The sequence below is a fragment of the Oncorhynchus nerka genome, linkage group LG5 (assembly GCF_034236695.1).
Source record: "Oncorhynchus nerka isolate Pitt River linkage group LG5, Oner_Uvic_2.0, whole genome shotgun sequence".
Lineage (NCBI taxonomy): Eukaryota > Metazoa > Chordata > Actinopteri > Salmoniformes > Salmonidae > Oncorhynchus > Oncorhynchus nerka.
The window spans coordinates 36,807,946-36,833,242 of NC_088400.1; the positions used below are offsets into that span (position 1 = coordinate 36,807,946).

The 25,297-nt window shown below is 44.0% G+C and overlaps 1 protein-coding gene across 7 annotated transcripts in view; it reads left to right on the forward strand.

Annotated features, from left to right (window-relative positions):
* The window catches only part of LOC115129419 (disks large homolog 3), a 178,622-nt gene that overhangs the window by 43,227 nt on the left and 110,098 nt on the right, over nt 1-25,297 (forward strand). For 2 of the 7 annotated variants that reach the window (XM_065018612.1, XM_065018614.1), the window contains exon 1: nt 9,323-10,151. The exons of 2 other annotated variants lie outside the window; for them this stretch is intronic. In XM_065018612.1, the coding sequence (XP_064874684.1) occupies nt 9,774-10,151 (378 nt within the window). In that variant the 5' untranslated portion in view covers nt 9,323-9,773. Of the gene's footprint in view, nt 1-9,322; nt 10,152-25,297 lie in introns of those variants that run through there. 3 more of the 7 variants (XM_065018607.1, XM_065018611.1, XM_065018608.1) reach the window with 2 other exon arrangements.

Below are 25,297 nucleotides of genomic sequence, written 5' to 3' on the forward strand. Positions count from 1 at the left end.
TTATGGTGTGACTGCTCCTTTAAGTCTACAGGAGAGGATCAGGATGGGTTATGGTGTGACTGCTCCTTTAAGTCAACAGGAGAGGACCAGGATGAGTTATGGTGTGACTGCTCCTTTAAGACTGCCTCAACGTCCTCTCTCCTTACATGGGCATGCATCCTGTCAGGTGACCAGGGAGTAGTCACATTGCTTCTCGGAGAGTGCATAGAAATGACCGAAATGCTCTCTACACATTACACATGCTGTGTGTGCAGGGGGTGGGGGTGTTGCTATGGTGATAATGTGTGTGTGTGAGTGTGTTGGTTCTTCCAGGTGGGTTTATATAATGGGGATGTGAGCGCTAGGTAACAGTATGCTGACAGGCAGATGTGCTGTGAGGCTGTGAGGTGGGATATGCTGTAGCCATCCCATAAGCCAAAGGAAAGGTCCTTCCGTGACACCGTAAATCACAGGTCTCCCCTTTTCATTTGTCAAGGGAGGGTCAAGGGTTGCCGATTTAATTTCAGAAGATAAATCACCATATATTGTTGATACAAATCTTCCCAGCAGTCCCCAAGCCTTTAATTGGACACAGTGTTTACCCAAACAAACACAAACATATGCACACACACACACACATACATGTATATGTGCACAAACATACACACACGCACATGTTGTTCAGTTGGTCAGGTGCGAGGTAAATTAGTATGTCTTCATTATTCGCTTCTAGACATTTCTATTACCTGATATTGACCCTGCTTTAAGGATAAAAGAGAAATTCATTGTCATTTTGGATATTGGTTATTTCTATAACCAGGTTTCCATCCAACATTTTTGCGGGTAAAGTCCATGTCGGATAAATAATGTCATAACAGACCTGATGGAAACAGGTAAACTTTCCAAATGTCGATCCCACAAAAGGTACGCAAATCTCGGGATATGTTGTCGGAATTGGTTCAGCCACCGGGCTTCTCCATGCATCGCCCCGACAGAGATAAACACCTCTCTGGGAAAAGGAAGGGCGTGGGTGTATGCTTCATGATGAAAAACTTATGGTGTAATCATAACAACATACAGGAACTCAAGTCCTTCTGCTCACCCGACCTAGAATTCCTTACAATCAAATGTCGGCCATTTTACCTACCAAGATAATTCTCGTCAGTTATAGTCACAGCTGTGTACATTCCCCCTCAAGCAGACACCAAGACGGCCATCAAGGAACTTCACTGGACTCTATGCAAACTGGAAACCATATATCCTGAGGCTGCATTTATTGTGGTTGGGGATTTTAACAGAGCAAATTTGAGAACAAGGCTACCTAAATTCTACCAGCATATTGATTGCTATACGCACATGGGCAATACCCTCGACCACTGCTACTCTATCTTCTGCGATACATACAAAGCCATCCCCTGCCCACCCTTCGGCAAATCCGACCACAATGCCATCTTGCTCCTACCATCTTATAGACAGGAACTCAAACAGGATGTACCAGTGACGAGAACCATTCAAAGCTGGTCCGACCAATCGGAAGCTACGCTTCAAGATTGTTTTGATCAATCACGCAGACTGGAATATGTTCCTGTCAGCCTCAGAGAACAACATCGACCTATACGCTGACTCGGTGAGTGAGTTTAAAAATAAGTGGATTGGAGATGTTGTATCCACTGTGACTAATTAAACCTACCCTAGCCAGAAACCGTTGATGGATGGCGGCATTCACGAAAAACTGAAAGCGTGATCCACCGCATTTAACCATGGAAAGAGGTCTGGGAATATGACTGAATTTAAACAGTGTAGTTATTCCCTCGGCAATGCAATTAAACAAGCTAAACGCCAGTACAGGGACAAGGTGGAGTCGCAATGAAACGGCTCAGACACAAGACGTATGTGGCAGGGTCTACAGGAAATCACGGCCTACAAAAAGAAAACCAGCCCTGTCACGGACACCGACGTCACGCTTCCAGACAAACTAAACACCTTCTTTTCCCGCTTTGAGGATAATACAGTACCACCGTCGCGGCCCGCTAACAAGGACTGCCCCCCCCCCCTCCTTCTCCGTGGCTGAAGTGAGTAAAACATTTAAACGTGTTAAGCATCGCAAGGCTGCTAGCCCAGACCGCAACCCACTTCAGTTTGTACACCGCCCCAACAGGTCCACAGACGACACAATTGCCATCACACTGCACACTGCCATATCCCATCTGGACAAAAGCAATACCAATGTAAGAATGCTGTTCATTGACTACAGCTCAGCATTCAACGCCATAGTACCCTCCAAACTCATCATCAAGCTGGACGCCCTGGGTCTCAACCCCGCCCTGTGCAGTTGGGTCCTGGACTTTCTGACAGGCTGCCCCAGGTTGGTGAAGGTAGGAAACAGGAAACAACATCTCCACATCGCTGACTCTCAACACTGGGGACCCACAAGGGTGTGTGCTCAACCCCCTCCTGTACTACGTGCCATGCACGCCTCCAACTCAATCATCAAGTTTGCAGACAACACAACATTAGTGGGCTTGATTACCAACAACGACAAGACAGCCTACAGGGAGGAAGTGAAGACACTCGGAGTGTGGTGTCAGGAAAACAACCTCTTACTCAACGTCAACAAAACAAAGGAGATGATCGTGGACTTCAGGTAACAGCAGAGGGAGCACCCCCTATCCACATCGAAGGGACAGTAGTGGAGAAGGTGGAAAGTTTTAAAGTCCTCGGTGTACACATCACAGACAAACTGAAATGGTCCACCCACACAGACAGTGTGGTGTAAAAGGGTCAACAGCGCCTCTTCAACCTCAGGAGACTGAAGAAATGTGGCTTGTCACCCAAACCCTGACAAACCTTTACAGATGGACAATCGAGAGCATCCTGTCGGGCTGTATCACAGCCTGGTACAGCAACTGCACCAGCCTCAACCCCAAGGCTCTCCAGAGGGTGGTGCAATCTTCACAATGCATCACCGGGGGCAAACGATCTGCTCTCCATGACACCTACAGCACCCGATGTCACAGGAAGGCCCAAAAGATCATCAAGGACAACAACCACCCGAACCACTGCCTGTTCTCACCGCTACCATCCAGAAGGTGAGGTCAGTAAAGGTGCATCAAAGCTGGGACCGAGAGACTGAAAACAGCTTCTATCTCAAGGTCAGCAGACTGCTAAACTGCAATCACTAACTCAGAGAGGCTGCTGCCTACATTGAGACCCAATCACTGGCCACTTTAATAAATGGATCACTAGTTACTTTATACAATGCCTCTCTAAATAATGCCACTTTAATAGTATTGACATATCTTACATTACTCATATACTCACAAGCATATACTGTATTTTATATAATCACCTTGCCTATGCCGCTCAGCCATCGCTCATCCATATACTTCCATTTAGATATTCTCATTCACCCCTTTAGATTTGTGTGTATTAGGTAGTTGTTGGGGATCGGTGGATTACTTGTTAGATATTACTGCACTGTCGGAACTAGAAGCACAAGCATTTCGCTACACTCGCATTAACATCTGCTAACCATGTGTATGTGATAAATACATTTGGATTTGATTTGATATTGATATCGATATAATGAACATCTAATCAAAGTAAACCTGGAGTCACGTGATGACGTTTTGTGGTCCTCCCACTACGACTCGTCAGGAAAGCAAGTGGTTTATTAGACTACAGATGAAATAAGTTATGATGAAATTTACAGGGTGGTGAAAGAGCACAGTGATGAGCTTGATGCTCCTTTCCAATAAATATCAATGGTCTTATTCTGGTGAAATGATAATCGATGCTTGGCTTCCGTTTGACAAGTAAAAATAATCTCTCTCTTTAGTCCATAATAATCTGATCGCGTAGACTATACGTACGCTGTGGCCAACAGCACGCTGTTGCTAGAGCGCACGTGCCCATACCAGAGTGGCCACACTCACTATATAACGCAACATTTTTTTGTGAGAAAAGCATCAGTAGAGTTGAAAATGCGATGGAAACCTGTTTAACGTTTTTCACCGCAAAATGTATTTTTATGTGCCCTACGTCATCACGCACGGTCTCAAGTCAATTTCATGGAAACACTTCTCTGGTGGGAAAATGTGCATGTTGTTTTTATGCCGATTTTAGGATATTCACATTAAAATCTGTCGCCAATTGGACGGAAATCTAGTTTATGATATCCCTCTCAGCATGAAACATGACATACTGTAAACAATCTTTATAGATGTGTTCCATCTCAGTTAGAAACGCTCCTCTGTGTAAGTGGTTTGTAGACATCCTACTTGACTCTTGTAAACTAAGGAGAATCCTGACCACTGGTTTGACAGTGCAGCTGTGGTAACAACACAGTGAACACATTTAGCTTTGAGAAATTACCCTCTGAGCAGAGGCATCTGTTCCTCAGCGTGTGAGTGGGACTGCACTGGGATATGGACCCACTCTTAGGATAGTATACTGCTATACGCACTATTCCCAAGCTTCAAGGTCCAGTAAAGCATTTGATCAGAATGACTGTATATACAATGCATCCATTACATTTACATTTACATTTAAGTCATTTAGCAGACGCTCTTATCCAGAGCGACTTACAAATTATCAGGACTCTGAATGGGATTTAATAATAATAATCTTAAAGGCATATCCTTGCTACCGAATATATCCCTGTTCCCTCCTTCCTTCCTTCCTTCCTTCCTTCCTTCCTTCCTTCCTTCCTTCCTCCCTCCCTTCCTTCCTTCCTTCCCCTCCCTTCCTTCCTTCCTTCTTCCTCTCTCTCTCTCTCTCTCTCTCTCTCTCTCTCTCTCTCTCTCTCTCTCTCTCTCTCTCATATTCCATCTCCCTGTCCTGCTTACACAGAGAGTACTGGTCATTGATTGGTTCTAAGGAGAACTAGCAAAATGTTTTATATTTCATATTATATAATCTTTAAAGGAATAGGATTCTTTTCCCCAGATGTACTACAAACGCCCACATGCACTCACACACACACACACACACACACACACACACACACACCATATCTGTGTTCATACAGTGCAGGCAATCTCTGTTTCTTTGCTGCTCTCCTCCATCTCTCCTGCCTGTACCGTATCCATCTATTTTCATATTGTGCCTTTTATACTGCAAACGCCCTCACTGCATACCGCTGGACCGTAAATATGATGCAGGTGATGGGTAAGAGAGACATAGAGACAAGAGAGGCAGAGGGAGGATGGTTCCAACATGTGCTCGGTCATGTGTGCCGTGATGGATATGCTTGCACCTCCTTCAAGCAGCGCCTTCAAGCACCTCCTTCAAGCAGTGCCTTCAAGCAGCGCCTTCAAACACGTCCTTCAAGCAGCGCCTTCAAGCAGCGCCTTCAAACACGTCCTTCAAGCAGCGCCTTCAAGCAGCGCCTTCAAACACGTCCTTCAAGCAGCGCCTTCAAACACGTCCTTCAAGCAGCGCCTTCAAGCAGCGCCTTCAAACACGTCCTTCAAGCAGCACCTTCAAACACCTCCCTCAAGCAGCGCCTTCAAACACGTCCTTCAAGCAGCGCCTTCAAACACCTCCCTCAAGCAGCGCCTTCAAACACCTCCCTCAAGCAGCGCCTTCAAGCAGCGCCTTCAAACACGTCCTTCAAGCAGCGCCTTCAAGGAGTGATTGGCTTTGACAAAAGTTGTGACTACGTCTTCGTAACCGAGATGGGCCTTCTCAGTGGCACCTCTCACTCCGTTAAAAATGTAAACGTTCCCCCTTCTTTCTGCTCCTCTTGCAGAATCTCCAGAAGTTATAGGAATAGAATATCACGATAATGAAGTGAGTTACTGTTGCATGTAATTAAGTGTGGCTGAGCCTGCTGTTTGTGCCTCCGGGCAGGGCTGCAGTAGCTGTGTACTGGCTGTAAGCACTCACTTAGACACACACACACGCACACACACGCATACACTCGTCTACTCTTAAGATATGTCCCCAGACACACACCAAGGTGCATATACACATACATATATCCTTCATGTACACACTAAGACAGTGATTCCCAACCTTTTTTGGTTATTGTACCCCGAATCACATTTTGCTCTATCCGTAAATCCCACAAAGTACCCCCTCCAAAGTACCCCCTTTACCAGTAGGCTTATGGTCTCATGAGTCTTCTCAAGTACCCCCTGTGGATAGGCCAAGTACCTCCAGGGTACCCCCAGTACCCCCTGTGGATAGGCCAAGTACCTCCAGTACCCCCTATGGATAGGCCAAGTGCCTCCAGGGGTCCTAGTAGCCCAGTTTGGGAACCAGTGCTCTAAGGTACTCTCTTCATAGATAGTTTCTCTCTTTCTCACAACTCAGACACTGTATATATACTATCTTCCCCCACACACCCAGGTCTATCTCACCACCACATTGAATGAATAATGTACATATACAGGTCTTTAATGCAGATACTGTAACACACACACACACACACACACACACACACACACACACACACACACACAGATGGATGGAGCTCTTACAAACACTTACACTTATAAGCTTGCATAAGTAGTACACTGGCAGTCATCACTGATTAAAAAACGTAACCACACACATAAATACATGTCCATCCATACTCTCTCTTCCTCGCCGTCTCTCTTTCACATTCTCAGTCCCTCTCTCCCTCTCTCTCTTCCTCCACCCACTCGAAAGCCCAAGCGTGTAATCTTGTTGGTTGCGTACACATGTGTTGATGTCATCATTGTGAACATGTGAGATATTTCCCCCATGGTTCTTTAGTGTACCATGGAGTCTTAGATGTATGAAACAGCATTGTTTTCTAATAGATATAGTAGTCTCTCCCTGTCAGTACAGGGCTCTGGTCATCATACTATGTTTGATCTCGGGGTGTTTAGTAATACGTGATTCAATATTGTTCCAGGCTTGCTGAAAATGGAATACATTGGTATAGGTAGAAGAGGGAGGGATCTATAATAGGGATTCAGAGGCACCCTTTATTACAAGGCAAAGCCCTATAATGGTAATAGATTTTTGTATCATAACCCCTAGAATATCTTTTGATAATATACCATTTGTAACAGGATTGTCATGTGAATGTGAGGCGCAACAACACCTGTTTCATTGTTGCATCGCGTCTAGATTTTCAGCGCCACAGCATGACATTAGCCCTGAGGGTGTCAATCAATGGCCCAAGACAACAAAGCTCCTATCATTGAACCAGAGATGACCGTAGAAGCCCAGGGACCGGTCCCAGGAACCGGGCTGTAAATTGGAGGCTGTCTGTTGGATTTTGGCTGCATTGGAACCAGGGAATACATGGATTTCGAATAGCAGAGGTTATGATCTGGCCTATCTTTTACCCCCAAAACACAGTTCACACATATGAAGGAGACACATGTGACTAGGTAATAGCCCTTTCGTGTGTGAGGGAGTGTCTTTCCTCCCTATGCAGTGAACGGTGTGGTTTTACTAGTCAACATTTTGGACACCAACTCATTCAAGAGTTTTTCTTTATTTTAATTATTTTATACATTATAGAATAATAGTGAAGACATCAAAAAAATATTAAATAACACAAATGGAATCATGTAGTAACCAGATAATTGTAAAACAAATCAAAATATATTTTAGATTTTAGATTCTTCAAAGTAGCCACCCTTTGTTTTGATGACAGTGTTGCACACTCTTGACATTCTCTCAACCAGCTTCACCTGGAATGCTTTTCCAACAGTCTTGAAGGAGTTCCCACATATGCTGAGCACTTGTTGGTTGCTTTTCCTTCACTCTGCGGTCCAACTCATCCCAAACCATCTCTATTGGGTTGAAGTCAGATGATTGTGGAGGCCAGGTCATCTGATGCAGCACTCCATCACTCTCCTTCTTGGTCAAATGGCCCGTACACAGCCTGGAGGTGTGTTGGGTCATTGTCCTGTTGAAAAATAAATGATAGTCCCACTAAGCGCTGAGTGTTCACCTACTCTGCGTCTCACAAAGACATGGTGGTTGGAACCAAAAATGTAATATTTGGACTCATCAAGCCAAAGGACAGATTTCCACCGGTCTAATGTCCATTGCTCATGTTTCTTTGCCCAAGCAAGTCTCTTCGTCTTGTTGGTGTCCTTTAGTAGGGGTTTCTTTGCAGAAATTTGACCATGAAGCCCTGATTCACATAGTCTCCTCTGAACAGTTGATGTTGAGATGTGTCTGTTACCTTGAACTCTGTGAAGCATTTATTTGGGCTGCAATCTGAGGTGCAGTTAACTCTAATGAACTTATCCTCTGCAGCACAGTTAACTCTGGGTCTTCATTTCCTGTGGCAGTCCTCATGAGAGCCAGTTTCATCATAGTGCTTGATGGTTTTTGAGACTGCACTTGAAGAAACTTTAAAAGTTCTTGAAATTTTACAGATTGACTGACCTTCATGTCTTAAAGTAATGTGGGATTGTCATTTGTCTTTGCTTATTTGAGCTGTTCTTGCCATAATATGGACTTGGTCTTTTACCGAATAGGGCTATCTTCTGTACACCTACCTAACTGATTGGCTCTAACGCATTAAGAAGGAAAGAAATTCCACAAATTAACAAGGCACACCACTTAATTGAAGTGCATTCCTGGTGACTACCTCATGAAGCTGGTTGAGAGAATTCCAAGGTGTGCAAAGTTGTCATCAAGGCAAAGGGTGGCTACTTTGAAGAATATATTTTGATTTGTTTAACACTTTTTTGGTTACTACATGATTCCATATGTGTTATTTCATAGTTTTGATGTCTTCACTATTATTCTACAATGTAGAAAATAGTAAAGGTAAAGAAAAAACATTGAATGAATAGGTGTGTCCAAACTTTAGACTGGTACTGTAGGTGGCGTGGCCCCTTTAAGAGCAGCCAGTGAAGCGCTCAGTCCTGTTGCTGCTGCTGCTGATGATGGCAGTGCTGCCAGTTGATTGGCTGTGGCTGTCAGGGCTGAGGTGCTGGAGGGATGCTCAGTCTCCCCCTCTCCGCCTCTCGCTCTTTTCTCGCTCCCTCTCGCTCTCTTTCTCTCCATCTCGCTTGCTCGCCTCCCTCTGTATAATCCACATCTAGGGCAAGCTGATTGAGAGCCAGTCCAGTGCTCAGCTCCTCTCTGCAGGCTGAGAAAAGAGAGAGAGAAAGACATAGAAACGCTGCTTCTCAACGCAGGAGGAAAAACGGGAGGAAGAAAACGGGTTTGGAAAAAGGGAAGAGAAATACCGAGGAAGATTTCATCTGAGGATATCATTTATACCTGTACATATTGTTTATATATATATATTTGTACACACGCATATAGATATTTATACACATATTTCTCTGTATATATCTGTGTATTTGTGCTTGTCTGTTTATACTAATATTTTTATATGTATTTGTGTGTGTGTGTGTAAATATATATAAACAAATTAATATATCTATGAATTTATATACATATCACTGTGAAACAAGAGCGGCGAGAGGAAAATGTACCATCGGGGCTGGTCTCTGATTGTGTGATCGTATACAATATTTTCAATATTCTTTTCTTTTATCTTCTACGTCAAGAGGAAGGAAGACTACGTACTCATTTTTTGTTTTCCTGTTGCTACTTCCACCTCCTCTCTCTTTTTTTTGTCATCTGAGGGGAATGAAGAGAGGAGAGTAACAGGATTTGGAGAAAAGGGGAAAATCAGTTGAATTGCTGTGATTAGTGTTATTTTCATCGGTATTAGTGCTCTGCGAGCCGATCGCAGCGTGCTGCGTGTGATCTGAGGAGGCAGCAGAGAGAAAGTGCCACACCACGCCGCTCAGCGCCAGCCCAGCGCCAGCCCAGCCAGCATGCACAAACACCACCACTGCTGCAAGTGCCCAGAATGTTACGAGGTGACCCGCATGGCCGCCTTGCGCAGGATGGACGCCCCTCAGTACCAAGAATGGCAGGCCGAGCCCTATGGATACCCGGCCGGGTACGGGCCCGGAGGCGGGCAGACCTTACCCCAGCCTCCAGTCTCAGGGGGAGGAGGAGGAGGAGGCATGGGAGGAGGAGGGGGCACTCTGGGGAGAAGTAAGGGCAAGATGACGTCTGCCGGGGGTCCCGGAGGCCCAAACCCCAAGGGCCAATCCAAGGGCGGCACCAAGGTGAATGGCAACAATTCTGGTGGTCAAGCAGGTTGGTGGCCGGAGTGCACCTGTTCCAACCGGGAGTGGTACGACCAGGTAACTACCTCAACATCCTCAGCCGGCCTCATGGCCTTCTGTCCCACGCCTCTGGGAGCATAGGGATTAGGCAGATGGCCAGTGGGTGAATGGGATTTGATACGAGGTTGCTGGGTTGGAACAGACACGAGTGTGTACATCTTTAGAGGTGCTCATCTGTCTTGGTGGAGCCTGTTGTACTGTGGTGTGGTAGCCGGCGCTGATGCCTCATATTCACTCCTTCATCCCAGCCTTCTGCTCTAATACAGATTCTCTGTTCATCTGGTCATTCTCATTCATTCATTTAGGGAGTAGTGGGCCGTTTGCTATACATTGTTCAACTATACAGAACAGGCCGACTATTCTCCATTCACTTCATCATAAGAATGTAATGCCTTACATAAAGGTCAGATGGGATTGAAATTGCTTATTTGTTTTATTTCATCTAAGGCCTACGTTAACATTAGTACAGCCACAGTGTAGAGGCGATAGAGAGATATGCGTTGAAAGCTAAATGATGCTGAAGCCAGCTCATTACACTGAAATGTAGACAGACATTTGTCTCTATCGGCCCGTTCAAAAAAACAAAAACATTTTGCCTGACACGAACACCCCATATGTGATGCATGTTTCTCACAGATGAACTAATGAAAGGGTTATCTCTCATCAGGCAGATTTTCAGTAGGAAGGGGGAGAGGAGATGGAGATGAGGGAGAGAGGAGAGAAGGAAGAGCTCCATTAAGATGTCTTATGTCTGTATGGGGCTAGTTATTCCTTATAAAATGTTCATTTGTCCTGAGGTGGAGGGTTGGATAAAAGCAGACTGACGAAAGGGAAGAAGCATCCATCCTACTGGGTGAATGTGATACTTAACTAGGACCATCTAAACCGGCACGTTTCATATTCTCCATTTGAACATTTCCTTCATTTTCCCCGGGCCTCTATCATCTCAGTCTAGACATATCGCTTTTGACTAAAGCTAGGAAGTCAGTGTGCGTTTGTTTGTGTATTTGAGCAAAGAGCATCGAATGGCAGGAGAGTGAGAAACATCATGGGGGTAAAATGGAGGCTGAAATCTCACTGGCAATGTTGGAGAAATTCTACTGAACACAGAGCACAGATGAACAGCAACCTGACTGATATCACTAGCTAGCCTTCCTCTACAACAGGGATGGGGTCACAAAAAACATCTGAATCCGATGATGAGGGGCCACAATTCGTATTTTTTTTTTAGCTAGTTTGCTGAAATGTTACACATTTTGTCATGGAGCAGAGAGAATATTTAGCAATTTTATAACTACTTTCATGCACATTTTTTTGTTCATGCAATTCTACTCATTTGGCCATGGGGTGGGGAGAAAAATGAGCAGTTTCACACCTAATTTCTTGCAATTCTACACATTTTGCCATAGGGTGGAGAGACATGTTTGCAGTTTTTACTATGATATCTGAATGAGACTGGTTAACAAAATCAAAGGGGGGGGGCACCGGGCTGAAATAGACATTACTACAAGTTTAGATAGCTGTCCGCTAGACTAATTCACCAATCTTTCAAAATCTAGCTGACATGGGCTAATTAAGTGACTGTCAGCGACTGACATAACGAGAGAAAAACTGCTGACCCGTAACTGAAATTGCACTTGGTGTATTCTACTATTCTATCTCGCAAAAGTAAATTGAAATCCCGACTGAGTCCCCTCCCCTCTGATAGATTTTTTAGGGGTGAAAGATGCCCATCCCTGCTCTACAACAACCGTGGAGGGAGAGGTTTGAACTGTAGGAGAAACAGTGAAGTAGTCCAGGATTTGCTGCACCCTTGACATAATAGTACCGTGATGATCATCTACAGTATTCTAGCCGGTCCTCATCCAATCAGACAGACTTCACTTCTCACACGTTTCAAATCTCGCAGCAGTTTTGATCACGTAAGCATTTTTCGTGGCTACTATTTATTTACCATCATCAGTACAAATGTCCTTCTGCCAACTGCTCGTTCCCAGCGTATATTGAATGTCCCGATTTTCAAATTAATTGGAGCCAATATCTCATGTGAGGTGTTTTTCGGTCGCTCGTTCATTTATGTGGCGGCTTGTTAATTCATGCAAAGGAGGGTGGGTTATTTACAGCATGCATCATGCATTAGCCACAGCCTTTACAGCATGCATTAGCCACAGCCTTTACAGCATGCATTAGCCACAGCCTTTACATCATGCATTAGCCACAGCCTTTACATCATGCATTAGCCACAGCCTTTACATCATGCATTAGCCACAGCCTTTACATCATGCATTAGCCACATCCTTTACAGCATGCATTAGCCACAGCCTTTACAACATGCATTAGCCACAGCCTTTACAGCATGCATTAGCCACAGCCTTTACATCATGCATTAGCCACAGCCTTTACATCATGCATTAGCCACAGCCTTTACAGCATGCATTAGCCACAGCCTTTACATCATGCATTAGCCACAGCCTTTACAGCATGCATTAGCCACAGCCTTTACATCATGCATTAGCCACAGCCTTTACAGCATGCATTAGCCACAGCCTTTACATCATGCATTAGCCACAGCCTTTACAGCATGCATTAGCCACAGCCTTTACAGCATGCATTAGCCACAGCCTTTACATCATGCATTAGCCACAGCCTTTACATCATGCATTAGCCACAGCCTTTACATCATGCATTAGCCACAGCCTTTACATCATGCATTAGCCACAGCCTTTACATCATGCATTAGCCACAGCCTTTACATCATGCATTAGCCACAGCCTTTACAGCATGCATTAGCCACAGCCTTTACAGCATGCATTAGCCACAGCCTTTACATCATGCATTAGCCACAGCCTTTACAGCATGCATTAGCCACAGCCTTTACAGCATGCATTAGCCACAGCCTTTACAGCATGCATTAGCCACAGCCTTTACAGCATGCATTAGCCACAGCCTTTACAGCATGCATTAGCCACAGCCTTTACATCATGCATTAGCCACAGCCTTTACAGCATGCATTAGCCACAGCCTTTACATCATGCATTAGCCACAGCCTTTACAGCATGCATTAGCCACAGCCTTTACAGCATGCATTAGCCACAGCCTTTACAGCATGCATTAGCCACAGCCTTTACAGCATGCATTAGCCACAGCCTTTACAGCATGCATTAGCCACAGCCTTTACATCATGCATTAGCCACAGCCTTTACATCATGCATTAGCCACAGCCTTTACATCATGCATTAGCCACAGCCTTTACAGCATGCATTAGCCACAGCCTTTACATCATGCATTAGCCACAGCCTTTACATCATGCATTAGCCACAGCCTTTACAGCATGCATTAGCCACAGCCTTTACAGCATGCATTAGCCACAGCCTTTACAGCATGCATTAGCCACAGCCTTTACAGCATGCATTAGCCACAGCCTTTACATCATGCATTAGCCACAGCCTTTACAGCATGCATTAGCCACAGCCTTTACATCATGCATTAGCCACAGCCTTTACATCATGCATTAGCCACAGCCTTTACAGCATGCATTAGCCACAGCCTTTACAGCATGCATTAGCCACAGCCTTTACAGCATGCATTAGCCACAGCCTTTACAGTATGCATTAGCCACAGCCTTTACAGCATGCATTAGCCACAGCCTTTACAGCATGCATTAGCCACAGCCTTTACAGCATGCATTAGCCACAGCCTTTACAGCATGCATTAGCCACAGCCTTTACAGCATGCATTAGCCACAGCCTTTACAGCATGCATTAGCCACAGCCTTTACAGCATGCATTAGCCACAGCCTTTACAGCATGCATTAGCCACAGCCTTTACAGCATGCATTAGCCACAGCCTCTGATAGATGAAATCAGTGGAGGTAAAAATGATTGGTCCTGCTCCTCTTCTGTCATCCTGTCAGAGGATCTTTGGGATGGTTCATACTGCACATACTGTAGCCCAGGCAGTTACACATTATCACACATCTTTGTTAGGAGGTAGTCTGGGTGTACATAGAAACGTTTGAACGTGTGTCAAATACAGCATACGAATCCAAACAGTGATAATCTGCCATGTAACCGGCACAACAGAACTGGAAACACAGAGAATAAGAGAATAAGTGGTGATAGTAGAGGTGAAATGTCGTAAAGAAAAGAGAGAAATAAGCCAATAAAGGTGGCCGACATGGAAATGGGGAGGGGTTATGTGTGAGAGAGAGAGAGAGAGAGAGAGAGAGAGAGAGAGAGAGAGAGAGTCCTCTTTGTCTTTAGTACAGCATCAACATACAGTAGCACCATCCTCCCTGCTTGTTGTGGCCGCCCACAACACAGAGCATAGCCTTGGATGGACCCTGTAGCCTCTGTTCTCTTCGGTCCCCCTCCCACACCACCTTTGCAGAACTCACAAGAGGCCAGAGACCAGGTCATGGACATGTGTAATGCTCATATTAGACACAGCCACTCAACCACTGATCTTAATGATACATGCATTTCTTTGAAGATTTTTGGGAGACTGAAATAGTTATTAGTAGTCATCTGACATAATCTCTCAAAAGTAATACATGATTACAGTCGGGTAACCTATTTTCATATCATATATTTGTTCCAAATGATTTCGATAGACACAAGTGTCCCCCGAAAATGGCCAAGATCTTGTTCCAAACCAAACAAAGTGCAGTATAATACCTTCCATTTAACCGCACGTCTGTGTTCCATTCCCTCCCCACCATATCTCCTATAAAGCAAGATAATGGTCTATTGTCGGTTAGGTTAATTATGGATGGATGTTCATGAAGCCAGTTGGGATTAAAAGGAGCATTTCCTTTAAACAAGAGCAGTTGAATTTCCATCTGAGAGATGAGGAGACTGGCCTAATGGGGGGGCTTCACTCAGAACGCTCTGTCCCCCCCCCCCCCCCCCAGGCTCCAATCTGTCTGTGTGTGCTCTCCAGCTCTGTGGCTATGATTAGCTTTAAATGTTAATTGGATTTTACTTTATTTATTACGAGCAAGATATGAAATATTTTCCAAACTGCTCTCCAAATCCCCCATGCTCCGTTGTGGGTCTATGGTTTACCTGATGATTGGTGCTCTGTGGATGTACAGGATCATTGTAATGCATGGGTATTGGGTGGGCTTACCTCATTAACACTCCCATAGGTGGTCTCCTGTCGAGAGCCTTTAGGGTCAGATCAGAAATGTCCCTTTGCCTCGATAGTTCTGTGTTTGGATCGCTCTTCAATATCTCCATTTTAGACGATCCAACCACCAGCTGCGTCTAGTTGAATAGGAAAGGAACAGTAATTAACAGATGGACCCATGTTTGTGCTTTTGATTGTCTTTCTTTGATACTTATTAAATCCACATATCTGTGTGTTTGTATGATACCACATTTAATGCAGTATGTGTAGATAAAGCAATTTGATTTTGTGTGTTGTTGTGTTTGTACATCCATGTGAAGATTTGGTCCATTTTTGATGTCATTTGCCAGGCCTATAACAGGGGGCCCAGCCCAGGGGCTATTACAGGAGAGGATTTCCAAAGGCTTTTTTTTACCCAAATGTCTTAAGCTCAGACCCCTACCGTGACTTAGACAGCCTCCATCTGAACGCAGCAATATTCTCATCAGCTCAAGAGGGATTTATCTCTGAGCTGATCTCAAAATGGGGAGCAAGGAGGAGGTGATGTTGGCTCGAAAGGCTACAGCTACACTAGACTGGGACTGGAGCATTGTAGCATCCTTATTACAGGAACACGCAATAAGGACCAGCTGCATGGCCTTTCATTACATATATGCTGAGATCCGTACACCCTGGCCATTGTTACAGATGGATCCTTCATGGTTGTCTTTTAAGTGTCTTTGTCAAGGTGGCGGGGTCATTTGCATATATAGCATGTAACGTTACACGCCAGCTATTATTCCTCTCTCAGGCGGGGAAGATATGTCCCATCTATATGACATATGTCAGCAGATATCCAGAGTACCATGTTGTCACTGGGGCCTCGGCAGTGGGCTGCTCTCTGAGCTGGTCTCCATGGAGGAGAGGAAAGGAGAGGAGAGGAGAGAGGGGATGAGATGAAAGGAGAGGAGAGAAAGAAAATGGTATGGGATGGAAGGGAGATGATGGGAGGGAAGAGGAGAGGAGAGTAGATGAGAAGAGAGCAGAGGAGAGGAGAGGAGAGGAGAGGAGAGGAGAGGAGAGGAGAGGGGAGGGGAGGGGAGGGGAGAGAAAGAAGAGGATGGGGTAGGATGGAAGGGAAATGATGGGAGGGAAGAGGAGAGCAGAGGAGAAGAGAGCAGAGTAGAGGAGAGGGGAGGAGAGAAAGAAGAGGATGGGGTAGGATGGAAGGGAGATGATGGGAGGGAAGAGGAGAGCAGAGGAGAGGGGAGGAGAGAAAGAAGAGGATGGGGTAGGATGGGAGGGAAGAGGATAGCAGAGGAGAAGAGGGGGTTGGTTAGTTGGTTTTCGCTATTTGTCTGGCCTGAGATGTCACCCCTGGGACATGTAAAGTCAGTAATAATGCATAGCTTTCTAACAGTACATCTGGAAGGTTACTGAGAGCCGTAAGAATCAGGAGCAGCTAGGTTCCTGGCGGTGAAGCCTGTCTGTCAGTGAGTGGAGTGAATTGGTGAGATGCTGCCTCTCCTTTTGACAGAGACAGGGGTGGCAGACAGAGAGTGTTGATCACAGGCCGCCCCAGACAGAGATGGGGTTAGGGTAGATCCCAGAGGGGCCCACCCCCCCATCCTCCATCCTCCCTGACCGTTATCTCTGGTGACTCTAAAAGGCCAGACAGCTTGGCATCCGGAGAATGATGTCATTTGAAATGTTGTGCGTGTCTGTACAAAAGGGGGGGATGAACAAGGAAGAAACAGGGATGGACGGAGGTCTACACGCTTGTTTCAAAACAGAGCTCTGTGGGCCTGTTTCTGACTAATCACTGGGGCTGAGTGCTGGATGGATGCTCAGGGGTTACAGAACTGGATGTTCAAAGTCTGCTTGATATCAGACAGTGTGGGATGTTCTGTGCTTGGTTTGATAGTTATTGGAATACATGTACTGTAGGCCTACACACTTTTGTGTTACTCGTAGCTTTTACGAAATCCAATTGCTACATAGTGCTACGTTATAGATGAGACTCATGGGATCTCAGCCATGAACATTTTGACATGATACAACATAAAGCAGTAGGTCTGTCGCTTTCTCTTTGTGCACATAAAGCTGGATTTGGGTAAAGAAATTGGTATTGTATAACCTCCATGCCAAGATGGCCAGCAGTGGCCCTGCCCTGTGAGATGGGGAAGAGGAGAGGAGGGGATGGGAGAGGAGACGTCCAGCTAGCTGATGTGGTCCAGTGTAACACAGTTACGCCATAATCGTATTAGCTCTGACAATCTGCTAGTCTGGTTAACAGCCACGAGACTTTCTACCCTGTAAGTAATTGCTATGTTGTCTGACTTGCCTGTCAGCGGCTGGCTGCACACTGACGCTCACTTGCAGTATCAATTGTCATTTTACAAGGACTTATTGCCTGTGGACACTGCCTGTCCAATACTGTATTTATCCATCAATATGTCTCCCCTCTTTGTCTCTTACGATCTCTCCCACACACACACACACACACACACGGCAGCACGGTGAATCACTACAAATTCACTATGAAACAGAGGGCAGAAGGTGTACTGCAATATTAATGTGCACTTTTACAAAAGTCTAACTTTTTCAACTTTTTGTTTGCAGCTTAATCTCTGAACGGCAGGCAGGTGTGTTGGTCTCACTATGGCACTGGACTGGAGCGGTCTAACCTCACCTCCCATACCTCCTGTAAAACCTGCTGCTTTTCCACATCATTCACAGAGAGGTGGACCTGCTTTGTTTCAACGTTAGGCTTACTGTAAATATACATATTGTATTTATATGCTTCTCAGATGCAACCAAACCATCATGAAAACATAGCGAACTTGTGGAGTCCTTTATAAAAACATATACTGCAGAATTTGAGTAACGTGTTTATTGGGCTGTTTGTACAGTATGTGTATACAGCTGTGTCTGCTTTCTATGCTGTTTGTCAGAGACCCGGCCTGGGCCCAACCCTCTGGCTCTCCCAGCAAGCCAGCCAATCAGCCAGGGACGATAGGAGCGAGGGGAAGGGCTGTTTGTTTGCTTGTCTGCTTTGTTTTATTTCGCTGTTTTTGCTAATCACAGTAGCGACTGGCCTAGAAAACGGGACCGTACTTCCTGATTCAGCAATGGAACCATCGTTCCCTTGTTCTGACAGGAAGACAAAAGAGAAGGAATAGGCCTTTTATTGGGTGATGATGGGGGACATAGTCACGCCCCCTACGGTTGTAACTAATGATGAATACTAAAGGATATGTACAGAAAACTGTGCTGTAGGATTTATGTAGGGTACTTCTACAGTCTTATCCTATTGCTCTTGGCTGTGTATGCTTCAGATCGCAACACTAACATCCTGGCCAGAGCGTACTAGAACACCCCCACGCTGCCACAGAATCTGCATGCATCACAATCGATAACGCTGAAGAATGGGCCTATCCCCAAACCTTCTGACTCCAATTCTTTTTTTGTGGGTGTCCGTGGGTGCTTTCAACAGCCCTCGTGCTATTGTTCCATGGCTCGCAGTTTTAGAAACGCAGCTCTGGCTCCAGTGGATGCATGTACTGCGTTGTAGCGGTGTGGACCAGAGCCTGCACGTCTAGAATGTTGTAGCAGTACGGTGTCGCTTGGTTCATCTGAGCATTGACGGGATGCTGTTATTCATGCAGTATCGTGAGGCGTTTAGCTGCTGAATGAAAACTAGATGCTAAAGCTGAAGAGCTGAAATGCACAGATTTAGACGTCTTCCATTTTCTGGAGAGTTGTGTCTTGTGAGGAGGACATTTGGCGATGCAGACAATGCGTCTCTTCCCATGTGTAGCGTAGTCACACTGAGTGCCATCCCCATAATGCATTATCCAAGCAGCCCTTCAGCCATTTGCTCTGCTGGCCTCTACATATTTTTCCTTCCGTTTTTCTTTATTTCTGTCATCCTCCTCTGCCGTCTGTCTTTCTTATACATTGTCAGAATCAAAAGTTCCATTTCAGGGTGTCGACTAGCTACATAGTGAGGGTATGTTGCAGCAGGCTGCTTCAGCTCTGTGCGTCTGTATAATTAGCACAGCTTTTCTCTGCCGTTTTAAGAGGATGTGCTCAAGCTTCCGTTTCATTAAAATACAGCCGCTATGCCTTTAAAACAATCACGTCTTTAATCTTTGAATACAGCTTTTTCTCCTTTCGAAATGAGGCCTTGACCAAATGTAATACATTAAAGGAAATGTTGAAGGTTGATCCGTGGTTGAAATACGTGGATTACTTTTGACAAACCTATCAATGAAACTGTGGAAAGATCTTTCTGAACCTGCTGTTCATTGCACATCTGTTTAACATAGCGCAATTGGTCTGGAATTATTCATGTTTTCAATGCCATTCCTGTAGTCTGTCTTATTCGTTTACATTGCTCTTTCTATTGGTCTTAGTCCATGTGTCTCTGAAAAATCAGTCGGCTCCTAAAGGGATGGACACAGTACAAGCACCATATAGATGCATATGTTTGTCTGCCACTGCATTCTCCCTCCATCCCGCTCTCCCTTCTCCTCCCCAGTAAAAAGACAGGATGAGTGAGAGGGTGACTCATGTTATCCAAACATTTGTCTATGCTAGAGCACAGACCACATAATATCCTTTAACAGGCCCTTGGTTCATTATCAGTCATTATTGCCTAGTGGATATATACTGTGTCTGAGCTTATTCTGGATTTATTACATGTCTCCCTCTGAACTTCATTTGTCACTGATGTAATTGTCTTTATGCATCAGTGTAGCACCTCTGCTGCTCACTGCTATTGTGATGTTCTTCATGACACTCGTGGGTAATTGGGTGTGTGGTTGATTTCTAAGTATTGGAAGTATAGAGCGTTGGCACCATGACTCAGTGTAACATTATCATGCCATCTTTATACTAACAGAACAGCATCCATTTTGTAGCCATTACTTCAATGATGTGATGTTTATTGTTCAATGTCAAAAAATGTGGTCGACTGCCAATCCCCAACGTCACCCATGGATATATACTCCCCTACGTGTTTATTTGGACAGTGAAGTTGAAACTTTTAATTTGGCTCTATATTCTAGCATTTTGGATTTGAGATCAAATGTTTGATATGAGGGGACAGTACAGAATATCACCTTTTATGTGAGGGTATTTCATACATATCTGTTCTACCGTTTAGAAATTAAACCACTTTCTGTACTGTATTTAGTCCCCACAATTGAAGGTGTCATAAGTATTTGAATAAATTCACTTATAGTGTATTACATTTAGTCAAAGTATTTGGTCCCATATTCCTAGCACGCAATGACTACATAAACCTGTGACTCTACAAACTTGTTGGATGCATTTGCAGTTTGTTTTGGTCGTGTTTCGGATTATGTTGTGCCCGATTAGAAATGAATGATAAATATTGTTTACCATGATTATGGATAATCCTGAATGAATTGTGAATAATGATGAGTGAGAAAGTTACAGATGCACAAAGATCACGCCCCCAAAACATGCTAATCTCTCACCATGACAATAACAGAGGAGTTTAGCATTTCTGGGGGGTATGATATTTATGCCTCTGTAACTTTCTCACTCATCATTATTCACAATTTATTCAGCATACACATTCATGTAGAAGTTTTCAGAAACATATTCCATTTTTATTTACAATAAAAGTGACTGCAAAATGACAATACACGATTTACCATTCATTTCTATTGGGCACAACATAATCAGAAACACAACCAAAACAAACTGCGAAATTCAATTTACTAAACTTTTGACTCAAGTCCACCATAAGTGAAGTTCTGTACTGTTGCCTCATATCAAACATTTGATCTCAAATCCAAAATGCTAGAATATAGAGCCAAATTAAAAGTTTCAACTTCACTGTCCAAATAAACACGTAGGGAACAATAAACATCACAACATTTTTATTTATTTTTAAATATTTGTATATATCCATGGTTGACGTTGTTGGGATTGGCACCTTTATTTTACCAGGTCTAGTTGACCACATTTTTTTATTTTACATTGAACAATAAACATCACAACATTTTTATTTATTTTTTAAATATTTTTTTTATTTCACCTTTATTTAACCAGGTAGGCTAGTTGAGAACACCTTTATTTTACCAGGTAGGCTAGTTGAGAACACCTTTATTTTACCAGGTAGGCTAGTTGAAGAACACCTTTTGAGAACACCTTTATTTAACCACCAGGTAGGTAGGCTAGTTGATTTTACCAGAACACCTTTATTTAACCAGGTAGGCTAGTTGAGAACACCTTTATTTTACCAGGTAGGCTAGTTGAGAACACCTTTATTTAACCATGTAGGCTAGTTGAGAACACCTTTATTTAACCAGGTAGGCTAGTTGAGAACACCTTTATTTAACCAGGTAGGCTAGTTGAGAACAAGTTCTCATTTGCAACTGCGACCTGGCCAAGATAAAGCATAGCAGTGTGAACAGACAACACAGAGTTACACATGGAGTAAACTATTAACAAGTCAATAACACAGTAGAAAAAAAGGGGAGTCTATATACATTGTGTGCAAAAGGCATGAGGAGGTAGGCGAATAATTACAATTTTGCAGATTAACACTGGAGTGATAAATGATCAGATGGTCATGTACAGGTAGAGATATTGGTGTGCAAAAGAGCAGAAAAGTAAATAAATAAAAACAGTATGGGGATGAGGTAGGTGAAAAAAAACATTGAAGTAATGGCTACAAAATGGATGCTGTTCTGTTAGTATAAAGATGGCATGATAATGTTACACTGAGTCATGGTGCCAACGCTCTATACTTCCAATACTTAGAAATCAACCACACACCCAATTACCCACGAGTGTCATGAAGAACATCACAATAGCAGTGAGCAGCAGAGGTGCTACACTGATGCATAAAGACAATTACATCAGTGCCAAATGAAGTTCTTATTGTTTTGCTGTGTATGGCCCGCTGAGCCCAGCCAGCTCCAACGTTGGGCTGCTGCCTGCTGACCATGTACTACTTAGAAACTTTGATAACATACCATGGTAATCCAGCACGTAATCTGGACAGACTCTGCTTGTGTTAAATCTGAAATACAGTACTACAGTACAGTCAGGGGACGGAGAGATGCAGAGATGACACTTAGGCCCACAGTACAGGGAGATATTACGTAGGCATAGTACAGCTCTGAAGTCCTGAGACATTGGGCAGGCCAGTGTCTTAGGGGGCTTAATGAACACAGTAAAATACACCCATACTACAGAACTAATGGTAATCCAGGGGAGGAAAGGAAATATGAGGGAGAGAGCTGCCTACCTGAGGGACAACAATGCAATCATACAGTGTAGACCAGACACAGACAGACATCCAACCTCCACTCAAATATGGCATATCCACAGACACCCTAGATGAACAGAGGGAGACATGTAATAAATCCAGAATAAGCTATGTCAAGGCCGGTGTACCCCATCTACAGTGCTATGAGAAGTAGGATATTAAGACGGGATTGTTTGTATTGTTTGTAACCAGGAACGGGTAGGGTTGTGCTCTCTCTTTCTGTCTTTATCTCTCTCGCCCTCTCTGTCTCTAGGCTGGGATATCTGTCTCCATTTCCCAGAGAGAGAGAGAGGAGGGGAGAGAGAGAGACACTGTCTTGAGCACATTAAGGTCAATGGGCAGACACAGTATATATCCACTAGGCAATAATGACTGATAATGAACCAAGGGCCTGTTAAAGGATATTATGTGGTCTGTGCTCTAGCATAGACAAATGTTTGGATAACATGAGTCACCCTCTCACTCATCCTGTCTTTTTACTGGGGAGGAGAAGGGAGAGCGGGATGGAGGGAGAATGCAGTGGCAGACAAACATTTACATTTAAGTCATTTAGCAGACGCTCTTCCAGAGCGACTTACAAATTACAAACATATGCATCTATATGGTGCTTGTACTGTGTCCATCCCTTTAGGAGCCGACTGATTTTTCAGAGACACATGGACTAAGACCAATAGAAAGAGCAATGTAAACGAATAAGACAGACTACAGGAATGGCATTGAAAACATGAATAATTCCAGACCAATTGCGCTATGTTAAACAGATGTGCAATGAACAGCAGGTTCAGAAAGATCTTTCCACAGTTTCATTGATAGGTTTGTCAAAAGTAATCCACGTATTTCAACCACGGATCAACCTTCAACATTTCCTTTAATGTATTACATTTGGTCAAGGCCTCATTTCGAAAGGAGAAAAAGCTGTATTCAAAGATTAAAGACGTGATTGTTTTAAAGGCATAGCGGCTGTATTTTAATGAAACGGAAGCTTGAGCACATCCTCTTAAAACGGCAGAGAAAAGCTGTGCTAATTATACAGACGCACAGAGCTGAAGCAGCCTGCTGCAACATACCCTCACTATGTAGCTAGTCGACACCCTGAAATGGAACTTTTGATTCTGACAATGTATAAGAAAGACAGACGGCAGAGGAGGATGACAGAAATAAAGAAAAACGGAAGGAAAAAAATGTAGAGGCCAGCAGAGCAAATGGCTGAAGGGCTGCTTGGATAATGCATTATGGGGATGGCACTCAGTGTGACTACGCTACACATGGGAAGAGACGCATTAACAGCATGAAAATACCCTCAAATAAAAGGTGACGTTATGTACTGTCACCTCATATAAAAAAATATGATCTCATATCCAAAATGCTGGAGTCAAATGAAAAGTTTTAGCTTCACTTTCCAAATAAATATGTCGGGGATTGTAGTTGCGGTGTGAACATGGATTATTCTAAATCCCAGTGTTGATTTGACTGTCTTTTTTACTGTTATAGAGTTGGTCTGAAGAGCTGGTTTTAGGAGAGACTGCGTATATATTCTATGTATGTTTGCCTATCTGAATGGTGACTAGTATAAAGACCTAGTTTAATGAGACGTAGCACGGAGAGGAGTTGTGACTAGGAGGACTTTGCTGGACTAGAAAGCCATGCCTCAGATCTTTATGGGCTTATATACGACTACCACCTGGAAACACCACAAGTATATCGTCTCCCTTTCCAACACTGGCTTTTGTGAGTCTCCTACCAATACGTTGGTGGGATCGTGCGGTATGCATGGGCACGTGACATGCGGATGGAATTTGTGGAAATGTTACCTTTTATTCTGTCTTTTCTCTCTCGAATTGAACCTCACTTAAGCAGTAGCCTTGGGTTTTTCTCTGGAGGCAGATATTTCAGAGACTGCAGGGAAGAATCCTTGACATGGAGACGGTGTGTAACCATACGGCTGTTCGTAAGTACTAGTGATGGACACTGAATGGAACGTCCATATTGATATCAGTTACATTTTTCCATTATCGATATCATACCCCCCTCCTCAATAAAACATTGCCACTGTGTGAATGTTCTCTTGTTGACCATTAGGCCAGGTGTGAATGTTCTGGGAGCCTAAGACCTACCCAACCAGTCTGAATGCAATCGCTATCAATCGATGCACCATGAGCAGGCAATTAAAGGGACAGTGGGACATTTTGGCAATTCATTTTGTCTACTTACCCGGAGTCAGATGAACTCATGGATACCATTTGTATGTTTCTGCATGCAATTTGAAGGAAGTTGAAGGTAGTTTCTGGAGCCATTGCTAACTAGCGTTAGTACAATGACTGGTAGTCTACAGGAACAACTAGCATGCTAGTATCCAAAATGGTATCCTTGAGTTCAACTGACTCTGGGTAAGTAGGAAAAAAAGGCTTGGTTGCTAAAATGTCACACCTTTTAAGTTTGCTAAGTCAAACAATATCAAATGATCGATATTGGTTCCCACCACTAGTGAACGCAGTACAGGCCTGTTGTCTGTTGGGTATTGAGGGTTAACTGTGGACTCTTTAACCTCAGGCTGATGGTGTCCTCTTGAAACCTGAGTCCCCCAAAACTCATGACAAGTGAAGAAAGGGCTGTGATGCTTGAAGAAGCACAAAATAGATATTTGCTTCGTGTTTCATGTTGCATCTGGCATAAACAGAATAAAAGAAGAAGAGCAGTTTATTATGTGACGTTAGTGATTGCTATTTTCAGAAGGGCTGCTTCG